We start from the raw sequence: 17675 nt of genomic DNA, 5'->3' as shown, positions 1-17675 counted from the left end.
GTTCACCAGACTTATATTTATTTTATTAAAAATTAACATACTACATTTACAGGTAAGAAATAGAGATGCAAAGTTAAGATGGTAGTTCAAATAATAATTAACTTACGACATTATTAGTATTTAGCATTTATAAAAGACCACTTGCAACCATGTTAAGTCGAGAAGAATAATTGTATACGATTATGCAGTTCAATTATTTCTTTAGGTTAGATGAGTTAAATACGAGGAGACGTGTGCCATGAGAAGATTATCGTTGCACTCGAAAAATTTTAAATCTAATGGGAGGTTCTTGACATTTTTTTTCAGTGAGGTGAATTTTTATGTATAACCAATTGATTAGTCACTGTGTCATTTATTGACCCTTTTGGAATTTTTTATTTATTGCTTGAATAAGTTAGGTACGAGTCTAGAAGTCATTGTGTCATCACAAATATTGACAAAATTGTAATTAAGTTCTATCATACGAAGTTTATACTATTCGAACCAATCTCATGGTTAGTAATTTTTCATAGGAGCATGTTGTACGTACAGGGGTCTGTTTTACAGAAAAACAGATCCCTGCTAGATAACATACATGCACGAGTCCAAACGTAATTTTTATTTTTTTTCATGTGGGATCGACTCCTACAATGAGAGGTTCGTAAGACTTCTGTAAGGAAATGCACAGAGCATTTCCCTTTTTCATACTACAATTCAGTACTTATATAAAATTATAAGCCTGTAAGAAACCGGGGGCGGGCGGACTTAAGACTCACTGATCTTTTAGTAGTGCTTTTTCTCAAATGACAAATTGCACCATTAGTCCACAATGTATTGCTTTGATAGAAATTTATTCTCTAACTTTTTATTACAATTGCACGATCAATTTTTGATGATCAAAACAATTCACTCCATTAAAAAGTCGTGCAACCTCCATGTTTTCAACTTTATGGAATCGGATTCTGCGACAATCCAAATCTTTGCTAAAAGTCATGTGAACCCCCACGTTTTCAACTTTATGAAATTGGATTTTGCTTTTATATCAAAGGGCATGCTTATAAATTTATAGTTCGTTTGACAGAACTTTTACAAAGTCAAACGTTGTTCTCGAAATGAAGAATTTTTTTATGAACATATTTCGATAATTTTTTAAAATGTTTTGTTTGATTAGAAGAGTTTCAAAGAATGATGTTCTAAGATATGAAGTTTTTTAGCAAGAAACAGAACATTGGTAAATGGGCTCTTTTGTTTGAAAAGGGTTTTTAAAATCACTTTTTTCCACTCATTTTCCAACCACACTTTTGTTAAAAAAAAAAAAAAAAAATTTAAATCACTTTTTTCCACTCATTTTCAACCACTTTTGTTAAAAAAAATTATTTTCCACAATTGTTTTCACAGGAACAACGGGATAAACTAAGAAATATTTAAACCATTTCCACTATCAAGACTGATTGCTCAATCATAACAAAATATGTACAATTAATTCACTCAATCCCAAAGATCGGTGATTAACTTTGTAATATGAAATATATCAGGGACTAATAGTGAAAGTTCCCTTCCCTAAATCCAAACTAACAAAAGAAAGGGATAAAGAGGTGAGCATATCTGTCATTCAAATGTGTGTTTTACTTCAAAGGTCGTATTCAGTTGGCACATTGTTTTCCTACCAACCAATCGATTAAACCCAAAAGTCTGCAATCCCACCACCCAGCCTACACCTTTTCTTTTCTACTACAATCTACCATTCTTGAAAACGAAATTAATGAAAAAGTAAAAAATGTCAATTCTAAAAATATTATCAATAAGACTTCCCAAATAAGAAAATTAGACCTTCGTTTGGAAAGTATTTGTAAATAATTTCATTTATATATAGAGTAACGGATAAATGAATACTATTTGTGGATCTCAAAAGATATGTAACATTGATCGTCTGTTCTCAGGTTGAACACTAGAAGTCAAAGATTTGACGCTAAGCATAGCAATATATCAAAATTCAAATCGCAACGCAGTTACTGTAGAAAAATGGCAACAAAATTTGCCATATGGAGAACATGACAAATAAGATTATTTTCCTGAATATTTAGAAGTTAGAATTCCATTGCATCCGTAAATCATGATCCTCTGAATCAAAGTCGATCAAAAATAGCACCCAAAACCAGAGGAATCTACACCACTTACGATTATAATTATCAGAAATAAATTATTAATTAATCTTCAAATCCAGTTTGCTTCCATATAGCATTCCTTACCCGTCTCAAGTCTCTCCCCTTTAATGTCCTTCCTACACCTTCGTGCACCGAGAACGAAGCAACTCTAGTCCTGGCTAAATACTCATGAGGGGGTATTCTATCATTTGTGTCCTCATCATCATCTCCTTCGATGTCGTTCTCCCAATTTCTGCTGCGAGTTTTGTACTCACCTCGAAGGATTTTGGACCAGTCCGGGACGTTCAATGGCAGAGATTTCGATTCAATTTCGGTTGTAATTTTTCTGTGTTGCTTTCTGACAGGAATCGGATTTGAAATCGATTTTTTGGTTTCAGGTGGATTAGTGGGGATCTCATTGGTACTCCAAATTTGAGATTCATCGAATTCGAATTGTTCATTGAATTCGATCGACTGCATTTTCTCTCCTGCTCCAAGAAACCGGTAGCTATTCCCTGACGCCATTGAAATTCTTGCAGAGAAATTTGGAGAAGTTTGAAATATTAGAATGCTTGAGGGTCTATTCTTCTTTAATTGCATGGGTTTATATAATGGGGTAATGGATAAGCTTGGTTTAATTTTAATTTTAGTTTTAATTTAATTTTTGTACTTAGTAAATTGTTTGTACCATATTTAATTGGATTTGGATGAGGATTCAAAGTGGGCACCCTATCGTGTTTATCATGACCTTCCTTTCTAACTCTAATTTTTAATGCACTTAAATAAAGAGGTGAGATAATAATTCGGACGGGTTAATTAGTTTAGTATTGACGTTTGGAACGTATTTGACTAGTTGAATTTGATTGTATTGAATTGAATGAGGATCGATTAAAATTTAATAGTCTTTAATACAAATAGTAATCGAATTAAATTTCGCAGAATTCATGATGCTCAAGTCAAACTGAATTAAATTTACCAACCTACAAACATGGGTTTACGGGTTGAGACACACTAGCCATTGTCTAGTTAGTTCATAATTTACTTGTATTCATAATTATTAGACTTGACTTGGTGTTGATTCGAACAGATCACCGAATTAGTGGTTCAACTAATGAATCAATGCTTTAACCGATGGATCATTTCTATACCTTAATTTTGCTATGAACGAATTGGGTAACTAACCATTTTACATTAAACTGGTTCCAATTTTCTCTAAAATCCACTAGGTTCGGATGATTATTAGTCAGCCTGATTCGGGTTTAATACTATGTAATCCTAGCTTTGTCTATTATATGTAAACTACAAAACCAATCCATCAAATTATCACCGTGTATTTAGCCCCCGTTTGGCCCCCATTTTTGGTAATGAAAATGGGGGAAATAGTGTTTTGTTGAAAAAATGAGTTGTTGAAAAAGAAGGAAAAATATTCAATTTACATGTAATATTATTTTATTGAAGATTGTGTGGTTGAAAATAGGAAAGAAAAAAATAGAATGTAATAAAATGTAATTTAATGAAGATCAAATAGGAGCTTAGTATATTGTGTTGCATTAATTTACACAAAATAATTAATAAATTTTATTTCCATTTATGTTTAATCTTGTTTAGCATTGCATATCAATAGAGTAATGTTATTTACAATCATTCGTTACCGTAATCGCCTTACGTAACATACATCAAATTACAAACTGTCACGTAAAACGATTATGATAGTGATCGACTACAAATAGCATTATTTTCATCAACAATGTCTCTCAATATTTATTTCCTACTCATTCTACAACATTTTACCTTTATATATCTTTATTGTATTGTGGAAAAATATGAAATTCTACTCACCAAAAAGCAAGAAGTTGCTCATACGCTCTTATGAGCCCCAATTTTATTTTTATTATTATTCTTATTTTTTTTTCCTGAAGAAATAGAATTTCCAATAGTGAGTTTTTAGAGAATTTATTATTAAAATATAGTTAAAATTTTAATTTATGTGTAAAATTATTTTATTGAGAGAATGTATAATTATAAAAAATAAATAAATTTTTAGATAATGGATGAAGACCATATAACTCTATCCAAAATTACTATTTTACATTTGGAGAATGACACGATGGATCGTCGTGGATCGAACTTCATTTCTCAACTACTAAAAGGAATTTCAGAAGTATAAATAATTTTAGTCAATAAAAAAATATTAAATTGGATGGTATGGTATGGACTTTATCCACTAAAAGAGTCATAAATACGTGGACCAATTAGAGAGGACCTTATAACTACTACTAGAACGTCCCAATAAGATGTTCTAACGAGATGGTTGGGTCCCACTTGTCCATTAAGTCCAAAATCATGTCGCGTCATGCAGAAAATTTTTTAATAACATTGATGCCCAAAATTTCCATCTAAATCCTTTTCTATGAATATAAAAACTACTATTCATTTATTTATTTTCTATAAACGAACAATCTCTCGTATCATTTTCATACACATGAATGGATAAATTTAAGAAACATGAACATGTCGTAAATTCCGTCCTTACCTTATTCAATAGTCAAATATATTTATTATTGTGGTTGAACTTCTCAAAAAACAATTATGAAAACGAAACGTATCTAAAATAAAAAAGAGAGCGAAGAACTCGTTCATCATATCGATGCCTTATTAACATGCCACGATTTAAATATGTGGTTGACAAGTTGTAAATTTTGCATAGAAATTTTGAAATTTCAACACGGACTTCAATAACTTTTAATTTTTGAAATATAGCTCATGTTCGATTTTATAGGAATGTCCACGACTAATATTTTTATAGATTTTAAAAGATTATGAATTTCATGAATCTGAATAAATTTTCACAAAATCCATAAGAATTATGAAATTTTAAAATAGTTCGTTGTTATGTGTATTTTTAAGCTTGAAATCTATATAAATATTTTGAAATCCATTTATTAGTAAAAATGTAAAATCCTAATAAATCCACGAATTATTAAAGATGACTAGATTTTAAAATATTTCATTGAAATCCATTAAAATATCAGTTGGGACACCTAGATGTTAATGAATTTCAATAACATCTAATAAAATCTCGATTGGGAATATCTGAATTTAGAAAGATTCTTGTAATCCATTAAAATTTTAAATGATGACAATACTATTAATAAAAATCATTTGTTTACTAAATTTTGATAAAATTTAATAAAAATATATGATTGAAAAGTTGTGAGTTCTATAAAATATGTAATTGAAATTAATTTTAGTCTGTAACTTAAATTTTAATAAACGCTTTTAAACTAATCGAATGGAGATATAACCCTTGTTTGATCCTCATTATTTTCTAAATATATTTTTCTCTATTTTCTTTTCAACTACACATTTTTTAATAAAATACTATTATATATAAATTCAAAATATTTCCTCATTTTTAGCCAGACATTCTCTCTCAATTTACTATTTAAAAATAGATTCTTAGAGGCTCGAAGATGATCATAATTTGGATTCAATAATTGATCCTCGATCTCGTAGCGCGCGCACATTATTGATGTAATTGTTCTCCAATGAGTATCGAATATGCTTCTGTTGACACTTGACAAAAGCTGAGATTTCTTGGCGTGTGAGGATCAAAACGCCACTATATTAAACAGTATTATCCAATAATGACTTTCTTAATTAATAATATTTAATTTAATATTATGTGCTTCAGTTCTAGTAAACTTGTAATTATCCTAAGATGATAGCCTACACGGCATGATTTCCTCAATAAAGTATAGCACAGTTCATATTATGGACTCATTCTATCACTAAAGAAACAATTCCTTAAAGTTTGTAGATTCGTGTCGAGTTTAGATGCTCTATTTTATACATTGTAGGCCCGCGGATGGTATTTTATGCAATATCTTTAATGCGATCGAATAAGAAGATTAGCAAATCTCATCACGTACTTCCTTTTCAATAAAGTTTAGTTATCTCTAACTGAACATATCAAGAATACGATAAGAATTGTTTTTGCTGTGTATGGAAAACAAGTTACATTTCTCCAATATGTGTATTATAATATATTTACAATTTATGAAGTGACTATTATCTAACTTCTAATAAAAAAGGGAAGGAGGGTCTACTTATGTTATTTTTTATTGGGTAATTGGCACAAAACGTCCCTACTTTTCAAGGTTATTGTGGAAAACGTCCATACCTTTCATTTTTTGACATTTTTGTCCTTATTTTCACGTTTCTTTGCACTGAACGTCATTTTCACTGTTTTTTGACAATTTTACCCTCCATTCAAATCAAACAAAAAGAAAAGAAATTAAAAAAAAAACAAATACGAATTGCAACCACAATCCTAAAATTTCAAAAAACTACAAATCATTCACAAATATAGGAGGCCAAATATGAAGCCCCTTTCCGACACCTTCCGGCCACCAAAACCACCGGACCAATACACCACCTTGAAGCCCTCGTTGCCCTCTATACATCCCATCCTAGAATCGCCCCTACCTCCATCAGATTTGACCAGAATTTCGTTTCAAAACCATCCGTTTGCGTCACACAAAACTGTCGGCAACTCCATCTTCGGCGACTCCCAGCCCAATCCCATCATACTGGTAGACTCCCCTCATCACGGCGCACCTAACCATGGTCACCAAACACCTATTGAACTACCCAGTCAATAATTGCAGCCACTATTTTCGCACGCAGTCAACATGCAGACTTCAAAAGCTATTTTCGACGACGGTGGTTGATATCTTGATAGCGGACCACCCCATCCAGATGGCAAAGCTATTCCACCTATGGGCCTTTCACAATTTGGTGCAAATCTTGCGATCCACTTCGGTATAGTTCGTGCGCAAGCGGGTTTAGATTTCCCTTCAATTGAGGCTTTGAAACTGCTTCAACCTTCGAATCAACTTGGGAAAATGATTACTTAGTGCCAAACATCGATGGTTATACTGTCAATTCATCCAATTCATCATCCAAGCTCGAATGCCTATTTCGACCGTATACAAAAACAGGGCTCAATCAATTGACGGGGCTGCAATGCCTAACTCCATCAATTCGTTCAGGGATATTGCGATTCAGGCATAAAAAATAGTGGATGCACAATCAATTCCAGAAATTATAGCACCAATTGATCCAATTTTGCAGCCAAACATCACCTTTGACTGACGAAAAATTGGATGGGGCTTCCCTCTTATATTTTTGACTGATTTGTAGTTTTTTAAAATTTTAGAACTGTGGTTGCAATTAGTTATTTTTTTTTCTTTCTTTTCCTTTTGTTTGATTTGAATGGTGAGTAAAATTGTCAAAAAACAGTGAAAAGGACGTTCAGCGAAAAGAAAGGTGGAAATAGGGGTAAAAATGCCAAAAAATGAAAGGTATGGACATTTTGCGCCAATTACCCTTTTTTATTTTCCATTTTGTTTATATCAAACAAATATTCTTCCACACATCATCTCACTAGCATTAAAAAAATGATAATAATTTTAGTAAACATAAACTGTTATTAGCAAATAATAATAATAATAATAATAATAATAATAATAATAATAATAATAATAAAAAATAACTCTTCACACACGAGTTTAAAAAAAAAAAAAGAACTCTCTGCACAGTGCGGAGAAATGGCAAACCACGTGTGGAGTAAAAAATGAAGGAAAAAACTCTCCGCGTAGTACGAAGAGATGACAAACCACATGCGGAGAGTTGACAAACTCTCCGTTCAGTGCGAAGTAAAAAAAAATCTCTCCGCACAGTGTGGGAAGATGGCAAACACCATGGCAAAACTCTCCGCACAATACAGAGAGATGACATTCTATGCGGACATTGTCCTCACAAAGTGTGGAGTAAAAAAAAAAAAATCTTTGCACAGTGCGGAGAGTTGGCAAACTCTCCGTACAGTGCGAAATTAAAAAAAATATAATAAAAAAGGGAATGAGGGTCTACTATTCATGCAATAGTAAATGAATTCAATTTTACTATGCATGATGTCATTTTTTATTTTCCATTTTGTTTATGTCAAAAAAATGTTCTTCCACACATCATCCCACCAGCATTAAAAAAATAATTATGTCAAACAAATGTTCTTCCACACATTATGTCACTAGCATTAAAAAAATGATAATAATTTTAGTAAATATAAATTGCCATGAGCAAAAAAAATAAAATAAAATAACTCTTCGCACATGAGTTTTAAAAAAAATGAACTCTCCGCACAGTGCGGAGAGATGACAAACCATGTGCGGAGTAAAAAATGAAGAAAAAACTCTTCGCATAATGCGGAGAGATAGCAAATCATGTGCGTACAGTGCGAAGTAAAAAAAAAAAAAACTCTCCGCACAGTATGGAGAGATAGCAAACACCATGGCAAAACTCTCTGCACAGTGCGGAGAGATGGTATTCTATGCAAACAGTCCGCACAATCTGTGTGAACACTGTCCTCATAAAGTGCACACTCTCCATACAATGCGAAGTTAAAAAAAAAAAACTTCGCACAGTGCGGAGAGTTGGCAAACTCTTCATACAGTGCGAAATTAAAAACTTGTATATTTCATACTTGAATAAGAAATATAAGAGATTATATAAATTATTTTGTTTGTATTCTTTGATAGTGTTGTTATGATTGAGTTGAATGTGAAGATTATATTTCTAAAATTTTGTGTAATTCAATATTGAAAAATTGAAGATTGAGCATCATATTCATATGCATTTATATTTTGCGCTTCATATATATTTAATACTTATTTTATGCTTATGTTGAAAAAATAAAAATATGAAATTTTTTTTGAAATTCGGTTTGGTAAGTGAATGTACGGTGTTTTGCATTCTCGGTATTTGTAAGTATAAAAATCGGTATATAAATATAGTAAGTTGCAAATACGGTAGGCAGCATATATGATAAGTTGCAAATACGGTAGGCAGCATATACGATAAACTGCAAATACGATAATGTGAAAATACGGTAAGTTGTTTGCAAATACGATAGGCTGTAAATACGGTAAGGTGTTTGTAAATACGGGCTGTAAAATACAGTAAACTGCAAATACGGTATGCAGCATATACAGTAAGCTGTATATATAGTAAGTTGCTTGCAAACGGTAAGCTGCATATATGAGTTTATAATTTGTTATAAATGTATAAAATTTATTTAATATTGAATTTCTTAAGTATTAAATGTTGTAATTCAATATTATTTCCTTTTTTATAATTGTATTTTCGAGAATTAAAAAAAAAAGTGGTTATGAAATTGCAAATTTTTAAATGTGTTTTTTTTAAAGATAAAAATGATTTTTTTTTATTATTTGTAAAAAAAATTATTGTAATTTTATTTGCGTAATAAGAAGATTTATTATGCATTTTATTTTTTGCATTTTGTGAAGAATTTTGTTTATGGTGATTGACAAATATTCTTTCACAAACGCATCATGCCAACAACATTAAAAAAAAAAAATTAGTATATATAAACTCCATGAGACAAAAAAAATCTCCGCACATAAGCAAAAAAAGGATTCCGCAAAGTGCGAAGAGATGACAAACTATTTCTCCGCACAGTGTGAAGAGAAAAATAAAAACTCTCGAAACTTTATCTGTAAGTTCCAAAAGGTCTTTTCTCAAACAACTTTTGAGCAATGCATTGAACACTTTAATTTTTTTGCTTACAACCTAAAAGTATAATTTTATTGAAAATTGTTTCCGCTTCTAATGTCCAAGAGCTATTATCAAGCAAGTGTAAAATATTGAATTTGGGTGGTACCCTAGAGCCTCCATTTGTAAAAGCAATGTCATGGTACTATCAATATCTCCTTCTTTGCACAACTTGCATATTGTTTCATTATATGAATCACGAAAAAGCTCCTTTCCAATGCCATAAATATGATTTGCATACTAAGAAATTGAGATGTAACTGGAATTTAACGAAGACATAATTGATTTTGAACCATATTTTTCGACTCTGTTTCGTTGTATATACGAAAAATTTACAATCTTGAATTTTGACTTGTAATTAAGGAATTTGAAAACAACTCTCCGCATTGTGCGGAGAATTTTTTTTCTCTATACTGTGCGGAAAGCTAGTTTGTCATATCTCCGCACTATGCGGAGAGTTTTTTTTACTCCGCACTATGCGAAGAGTTTGCCAACTCTCCACACATAGTTCAACTCTATCCGCACTGTACAGAGAGGTTTTTTTCTCTCCGCACTTTTTTTTTACTCCACATATGGTTCAACTCTCTATGCACTGTGCGGAGAGTTTTTTTCTCTCCGCACTGTGTGGAGTGTTTTGCCGTGGTGCGGACCAACTCTCCAAACTGTGCGAAGAGATTAACTCTCTCCGCATAGTGCGGAGAGTTTTTTTTTACTCTCTATACTGTGCGGAGAGTTGGTTTGTCATCTCTTCGCACTGTGCGGAGAGATTTTTTTTTATTCTGCACATGGTTCAATTCTCTTCGCACTGTGCAGAGAAGTTTTTTTTCTCTCCTTACCTTTTTTTATTTTTACTCCGCACTTGGTTCAACTCTCTCTGTGCTGTGCGGAGAGTTTTTTTCGATTTTACAATATTGAATTACATAAATTTTATAAATATAATATTCATATTCAATTCAATCATATCAACAATATAAAAAACTACAAACAAAATAGTTTATATATTTCTTATTCAAACATGAAATATACAAACATATTTTTTCTAGATAACATACTGCTATGTAATTTTAAATATAATTTACAATTATTTTATTATATCATGGAAATATTTTTAGATATTGCTTCAAAAAATTTTCAAAAAAATTAAAATTCATACACTAATAAAAATATAATAAATACAAAATTCGTGCAATGCACGTGATAGCGACTAGTTATATATTAAGTTATTGCAATTATTTGTGGTTGTTTGTTGACATTTCATGGAAGATGGGAATTGAAACAGTAGTGAAGTCTTTGAAATAATCCATTATACTTTAACACTACTCTATATAACGGTGGGGATACCACAAGGGCTATAAGCAATAATCATCAAATTGAAAGATCGAATCAAAATCCCTTTTGAAATTGTCACTTTGGTGCCATGTGACGAAATGATTTTGAAATAAGTCAAACCATTCTAGAAAACTTTTGTTTAAGTTACAAAGTTTTTAATGACGGTTAGAAACCAAATGACGTAAAAAATAAAACTTTTAATTAAATTACAATCCTAACCTCAAAAATAAAATATAACCATTAAAATGTTAATACACAAATGAGCAATTTGATCATTTGTCTATTACCAAATATCAATAATTTATTAATTATGCTAATTCCGTACTCAACTGTTGAGACGTTTCTTTAGTTTTGCTATATTCAAATTAGACAGAATCATTTACATTCATTTTGGAGAAAAAGATGCTTTTTTTTTTCTCATTGGCCAACATAATGTAAAGTAAACAAGCCTTCGATGGGTGGGTTCGGGAATTTCAATACCTATAACCACCCCTTCATACTTTGAGCATTCCATAAATAAAACATTCGGGTCTTTATAATTATTGGAACCTAATCCAAACCTGAACCGTTGATTCTAATTCGGGTTCAATTTTGCTCATAATATTTTTTATACATTTAATAAATATATCTAGATAAGCTCTTTCAGTATACATACATTGTATGTTATTATTCGATAATATTTGTGCAAGAAAAAAGTTCAGCTTAGAAATCTTCAAGAAGCAAAATAGTCGAGAAGGGGAAAATTAAAACATCAAAAATTAAATTAAAATCTGAGAAGAAATTATTATTTCTTAATAAATCTTATTCGATCCACAAAGTGAAGATGTTAGAGCCTACAACTTAATTATGAACAATACTTCAATTTTTTTACTCTTAAAATGAATCAACCTAAAAATACTAATTAGATACATAACTATATAATATCAAGAAATTGCAATCCACATATTGAACTCAATGTGTTTGAATAAAAAAGAAAAATTTATATTACAAAAGAAAATCACGAAATCAAGATAACCAATAACATGTTTGGGCTTCGTTTTTTCAACAATCATTTGCAACCACACATTCTTTTATAAAATAATTTTACACATAAATTCAATTTTACTTTTTTATTTTTAACCACACATTTTCTAACTTTTTACTATTTCAAAATAGGAGCCCAGATAAGGGCTGAAAAGGTATACTACATTTCAAGCTATAAATATATCGAGTTCAATTACCACGCATTATTAAAAATTTAAAAATCACTTAAGTTTGTAAACGATGAAAGAAAGTAAAAAGCTCGAATTATAAAAAATGTACGCTTTGATTCATTAACTAACATTACAATCTAGCTTGAACTTTTTTATTCATAATAGTCCAAATTGCAAAAATTAATATATATTAATATCTGAAATCCAACAACCTGATGTGAGGCGAGAGGAAAAAAAATGTAGGAGTCAATCTTTATTTTTTAGGATTAGAATATAGAGGTTTAGACTAATTACTATTCAAATTAGGGTTTTTAGGTTTTGTATTTTCTTTTATCCATGTTATAAATTATAAATAAAAAATTATATGAAAATCGGTTCCATTCGAGTACCCATTATTCTGGTTCAAGAACCAAGAATCAAATCGAATCTAGTCGGTTATTTGTTCTCGATTTTTGGTTCCTAATTTATTTTTTTGAGAATCAGACCGGAGCCTTTGGTTCCAATTTGGTTTTGTTTCGAGAGGTTTGGTTTTGATTAAAATGTCCAAGCCTACTTTATTTTCTAGATTTATCCCTCAGTTTAGCTAAAAATAAATAAAATTTTTAGTAAATTTTAATAAAAGTTGATGAAATATATAGCTGAAAATAAGTTTGAGAAAAAAATGAATATTAGAAAATGAGGGTCAAATGGAGGCTTAATTTATGATGCCTAGTTTTTATTTAAAATATTTTAGATGTCCTCAAGTTATCATTATATCAAATCAAGTCCAAATTTTTAGTGGCTCTTTAATTTCATCGGATCCCAATTAAGCTCCAAATCACTTCCTATTTCTTGATTTATCTTCAACTTGGTGATGTAACCTATAAAAAATAAAAATAAAAAATAAAAAAACACATAGTGAACAGAATTTTACTCAATGCATCGTTTTAAGCTCCAGATAAAAGTATAAAATACACCTATCACTATCAGTTAAGACCTATATTATTAACTTTGAAATTTAGAATACAATTTAGTTTATTTGCTATAATTTTTCTTGTGGTTGAAGTCTTGAAGAAACAAGCATCGAGGAATTGAGAAGCAAGCGATCACTTTCTAGTTTTGGTCTTGGGTTAAAGTATTGTTAGTGGTGGCAATGGGCCGAGCCGAACTCCTGAAACACGAGCCAAGCTGAGCCCGCGAGCTCAAAAATTTTTTTAAAAATTTAGACAATTTTTTTTCACATTTTTCACGAGTCCACAAGTTTATGAACATTAGTCTTGTAGGCACAGCCCATGAGCCATTCACAAGCCCTTGCTCAACTCGGGTCTGGCTCGTCTAGGGACGAGCCCGAGCTTTAATGACCGAGTGGACAAGTTACTCGACTCTTTTGTCACCCCTATGTATTGCAATATTTGCGAAGGATAATGTATATTTTGCATTATTAGTGACAGAGTTAATGTTATTCAACTTTTTAGTTATTTGGGCTCTTGAGAAGCTATCAAAAGTTGAAACTTTATATGATGACCAAAGAATTGCCTTGTAAAATATTCCAGTTTTGTGCTGCTAGATGATGTGGATAATTGTGACATTTGCTTACCCTAAAAATTATTAATACTGAATTTGAAGTTTTCTCATTGCCTTATTTTGTTTGATACTTCTGGTGGACAATATGCGAAAATAGGGCTTGGCTTCGACTTCATTGTAATGTTGTTGTTTGGATTGGACTAGACTGAATGGAATCACTTAGAATTGGAAAGGATCTCAACCCTTATAACATCAAGTTATTGTCGCAACATCTATTCAGCCTGCTATGCCATTTGGTTTGAGTTTTGCACTAAAAAGCCAAAGAACCGGACTCACCAGACCCATACAAGCCACACTCATCAAAGGAACGGATGATTTTGTATGAGATAGTTCATATGATTCAAATTTCTGGACTCGTACAGATTATACTCATTGACTTTATGTTTCTATGATAGCACAACCCGTCTGGTGTTGGTGGATATCCTCCCTTCATTTATGCTATTATTTTGGCTCCAATAATTGAATATACGTATCTATTTTGCTTTTAAAAAAAAAAGAGAGAGAGAAAAAATCACTTTGTTTCAACCAATGGAGAAATTTAGGGCTATTTGTGTACGTTCCACCAAAATTAAGGCTTTCGATTGTAGTAATTGTGGATCTCAAGCCCATTTAACTGTCCACGAAGACTTTGGGCCGTAAATACCAACCCACAATTTACAACGAAATTCAAAGGACAGAACTGTCTTTTCACTCAGTCGCCCAACGCGAAAACCCTAGCTCGTTTACATAAATTCCAAGCCCAAAAGAACATATTTTTACACACGCCCTTAATCCCCCTTCCACTCTAACCCGGATCTGCCGAAATGCCGCCGAAGTTCGACCCGTCACAAGTAGTAGACGTCTTCGTCCGGGTAACCGGCGGCGAAGTCGGTGCCGCCAGTTCTCTTGCTCCGAAGATCGGTCCCCTTGGTCTTTCACCAAAGAAAATAGGTGAAGATATCGCCAAGGAAACAGCCAAGGACTGGAAGGGCCTCCGTGTAACCGTCAAGCTTACCGTTCAGAATCGCCAAGCCAAGGTGACCGTGGTGCCCTCTGCCGCAGCCCTTGTCATCAAGGCCCTCAAGGAACCCGAGCGCGATCGTAAGAAGACCAAAAACATCAAGCACAGTGGCAACATCTCCCTAGATGACGTCATTGAGATTGCCAAAGTAATGGCTCCACGATCCATGGCCAAGGACTTATCTGGCACCGTTAAGGAGATCCTCGGGACGTGCGTCTCCGTTGGGTGTACGGTCGACGGGAAGGACCCCAAGGATCTGCAGCAGGAGATTACCGATGGTGATGTTGAGATTCCACAGGATTGAAAGAGAGTTTGAACCTTAATCTAAATCTCCTACTGCTAGGAATCGTTTTTATTTTTGTTTGGTAATTTTTGTTATGTTGCTGAAACTGCCTGGAACTGATATGAATTATTATTTCAACTTTTAGTGGGAGGAAAGAGACTTGGTTTAATTTAGATAATTATGGATTTTGATTGTCAAGTTCTGTGGAACTATTTTTTTTGTGCTATCAGTTAATTTGAGTGTTCTCAAATGGATGATTGCACAATAGACTGCCTGTATGGTGGTAAAAATTGAGTACCGTACACATTCTTTCTAAAAAGAGATGGAAGATCATTTGACAACAGGATAATTCGGATAGGCACTCAAAGTGATATTTTTTATATTAATTATGAGTACATTTAATTCAATTCAATGGGGTTAGAGGATTTTTGAAATCACCTGTTTCGACTTTTGATCAAAGTACTGCCTTGTTCAATTTTTGGAGAGGTGAGAATATTCTTTGTTTGTGGTCGAATCCACTCTTTGGCTTTAACCTTTTCCTGGGAGTGCTTTCCCTGTGATTGTCTTTTTCTTTGCTTGTTGTGCTGCATTTTCTAGTTTTCTATGCTTCTGTAGTTTTAAGAGATGGGGACAAATGAAAGATGAATTTCATTCCCACTATGAATCCTGAATTCACCCACATGACCAATTAACCTTTCGTTGGTGCTCATGAACCAGAACTAGCATGGGTAAAATTGCAGCGGTTAAGAGAGTGGATCAAAGAATTGTTAGTGGTGACATTTCTAGTAATCTTGCTTATGTGAGGCTTTTTAGATACGGGAGCTTTAATTGCTGGAGAAAAATACTGAGTAGTGATTCAAAGAGGGTCCGAAGGCTGTTATTAAGGAAGCTGAAGAACCTGAAGAAAGCGATTCTATTTAGTATCCATTAACTTTTTCTTAATTTTAATCTTTCCCTTGGTAAAAGTTGACTCTTGGTCTGCATGTGCTTCATAGTATCAATTAACCTAGTCAATGTGATCTTAGTATACTACAATATCTTGCTATTGTCGAGCAATTTCTGAAACCAAGAATGATCTTTCCCCATAGACGGATGTATTGAATTTAACCTGTTGAAGTAATTATTTTGTGTTTTTGCTTTAAATTTCTTTCCAAAAATTCTTCGGTAGTGCCAAAGATGTTCATTTTCCATCTGGGTTTTTTATTTCATGTGCAATTTATTTAGTTTTGATAATAGTTACCATTTAGTGGAATCAATCTGATGTTGAAAGCAGTCCAGTTTTTTGTTAAAACTGTGTTTGTTTTTATTATTTTGACCTCCACTTCTGCATCATTTATCATTTTCTTCCCCTTCATTATCGTAGAAAATTCCTTTTTCCATTTCAGTTATTTTCGCTTGATGACTGACTGCTCAATTTATGCGGTTTTGACTTTAGATTATTAAGTTGTAGGTTTTTGAATATATATAACCCTTTTGACTTTCATCCTTTCCCTTTAGAATGAAGTTTTGCACGGACTTAAGATCATGTCATGTGGTTGTTCGACGAAGTGACTGCTTTTAGTGTTTGTTTAGTGCTTGTTTTGTTATTATTTTCTCCGCTCATTACATTAGTTACTATATAAACGCACTTGCAAGATTTATCGTGTTACTTAAATGCCATAGTTTGCAAGATTTTGTACATGTGCCTTTCACTTTAGAATGAAGTTTTGCATTGACTCGAAATCATTTCCTGTGGTTGTTTGGTGAAGTAATTGCTTTTAGTGTTTGTTTAGTGCTTGGTTTTTTCGTATTTTCCTCCGAAATTAACCTTGTGGAGGGTCTCCGCTCATTACATCAATTACCATACATACATACATATATCACCTGCAAGATTTATTGCGGTACTTAAATACGATAGGTTGCAAGATTTTGTATGTGTAGGCCAGTATGAGAATGGATGCTGAGTGAGCATGTTATATTTTGTTTGTTTCTGCTCCTATAACTCGTGGATGATTTCATGGCGATTCGGGAGATTGCTCATGGTCACAATTCCTATTATTGACGAATTAATTATTATTAACAAGAGAAAGCTTATGAGGTCTCTTAGTGACGTGGTCACTGGCTGATGGGTTCGATCAAGTTGTGATATCTATGGTGACTTGGAGTTTGGCTTTAGTAGCTTACATGCTCAGCATGTGGTATTGTGATCCCATTTTTCTGCTGGGAACAAAATGCTTTAGAAGTGCATTTACACAAGAAATCCTGGTTTTCCAACGTAGTTGAAACCCCTGTTATTCCCGTTTGCTTTCTACAAATTCATCAAACTATGTTACAAATGATCCTTTGCTGTAGATTATACGCTAAACTTGATTTCCATTCCCTTTCTTTCCAGAATCGGGAGGGAACACAGCAAATTGTTACCAAAGGGTAATAGAGTATTAGGAACTTGAATTCCTCCTGGATATGTAGCTCCCGGTGCCTTTTATGTTTCCCCATAAGCCTTCATCGATACCTTTGCCAAACGTTGTATAAAAAAAAAAAAAAAAAAAAATAAAAAACAAAAACTATTTTTC

The 17675-nt window shown here is 32.5% G+C and overlaps 2 protein-coding genes across 2 annotated transcripts; one reads left to right on the top strand and one right to left on the bottom strand.

Moving 5' to 3' along the window:
* Nucleotides 1-1941: 1941 nt before the first annotated feature.
* Nucleotides 1942-2710, bottom strand: LOC111381593. Its single transcript, XM_023005388.1, has one exon. It carries the CDS (start codon nucleotides 2646-2648, stop codon nucleotides 2187-2189), a length of 462 nt encoding a protein of 153 aa, XP_022861156.1. The 5' UTR covers nucleotides 2649-2710; the 3' UTR covers nucleotides 1942-2186.
* Nucleotides 2711-14579: 11869 nt separating this feature from the next.
* LOC111381591 (60S ribosomal protein L12-like) lies at nucleotides 14580-15321 on the top strand. The gene has a single exon (XM_023005386.1). It carries the CDS (start codon nucleotides 14644-14646, stop codon nucleotides 15142-15144), a length of 501 nt encoding a protein of 166 aa, XP_022861154.1. The 5' UTR covers nucleotides 14580-14643; the 3' UTR covers nucleotides 15145-15321.
* The last annotated feature ends 2354 nt before the right edge of the window (nucleotides 15322-17675 follow it).

The sequence above is a fragment of the Olea europaea genome, unplaced genomic scaffold (assembly GCF_002742605.1).
Source record: "Olea europaea var. sylvestris unplaced genomic scaffold, O_europaea_v1 scaffold2335, whole genome shotgun sequence".
Lineage (NCBI taxonomy): Eukaryota > Viridiplantae > Streptophyta > Magnoliopsida > Lamiales > Oleaceae > Olea > Olea europaea.
Note: the sequence above shows the minus strand (reverse complement) of the source record. Positions and strands in the feature narration are given on the sequence as shown.

What these genes read in the sequence shown, in the direction of transcription:
- LOC111381591 (XM_023005386.1), top strand. Translation starts at nt 14,644, where the DNA reads ATGCCGCCGAAGTTCGACCCGTCACAAGTAGTAGACGTCTTCGTCCGG.
- LOC111381593 (XM_023005388.1), bottom strand. Translation starts at nt 2,648, where the DNA reads ATGGCGTCAGGGAATAGCTACCGGTTTCTTGGAGCAGGAGAGAAAATG.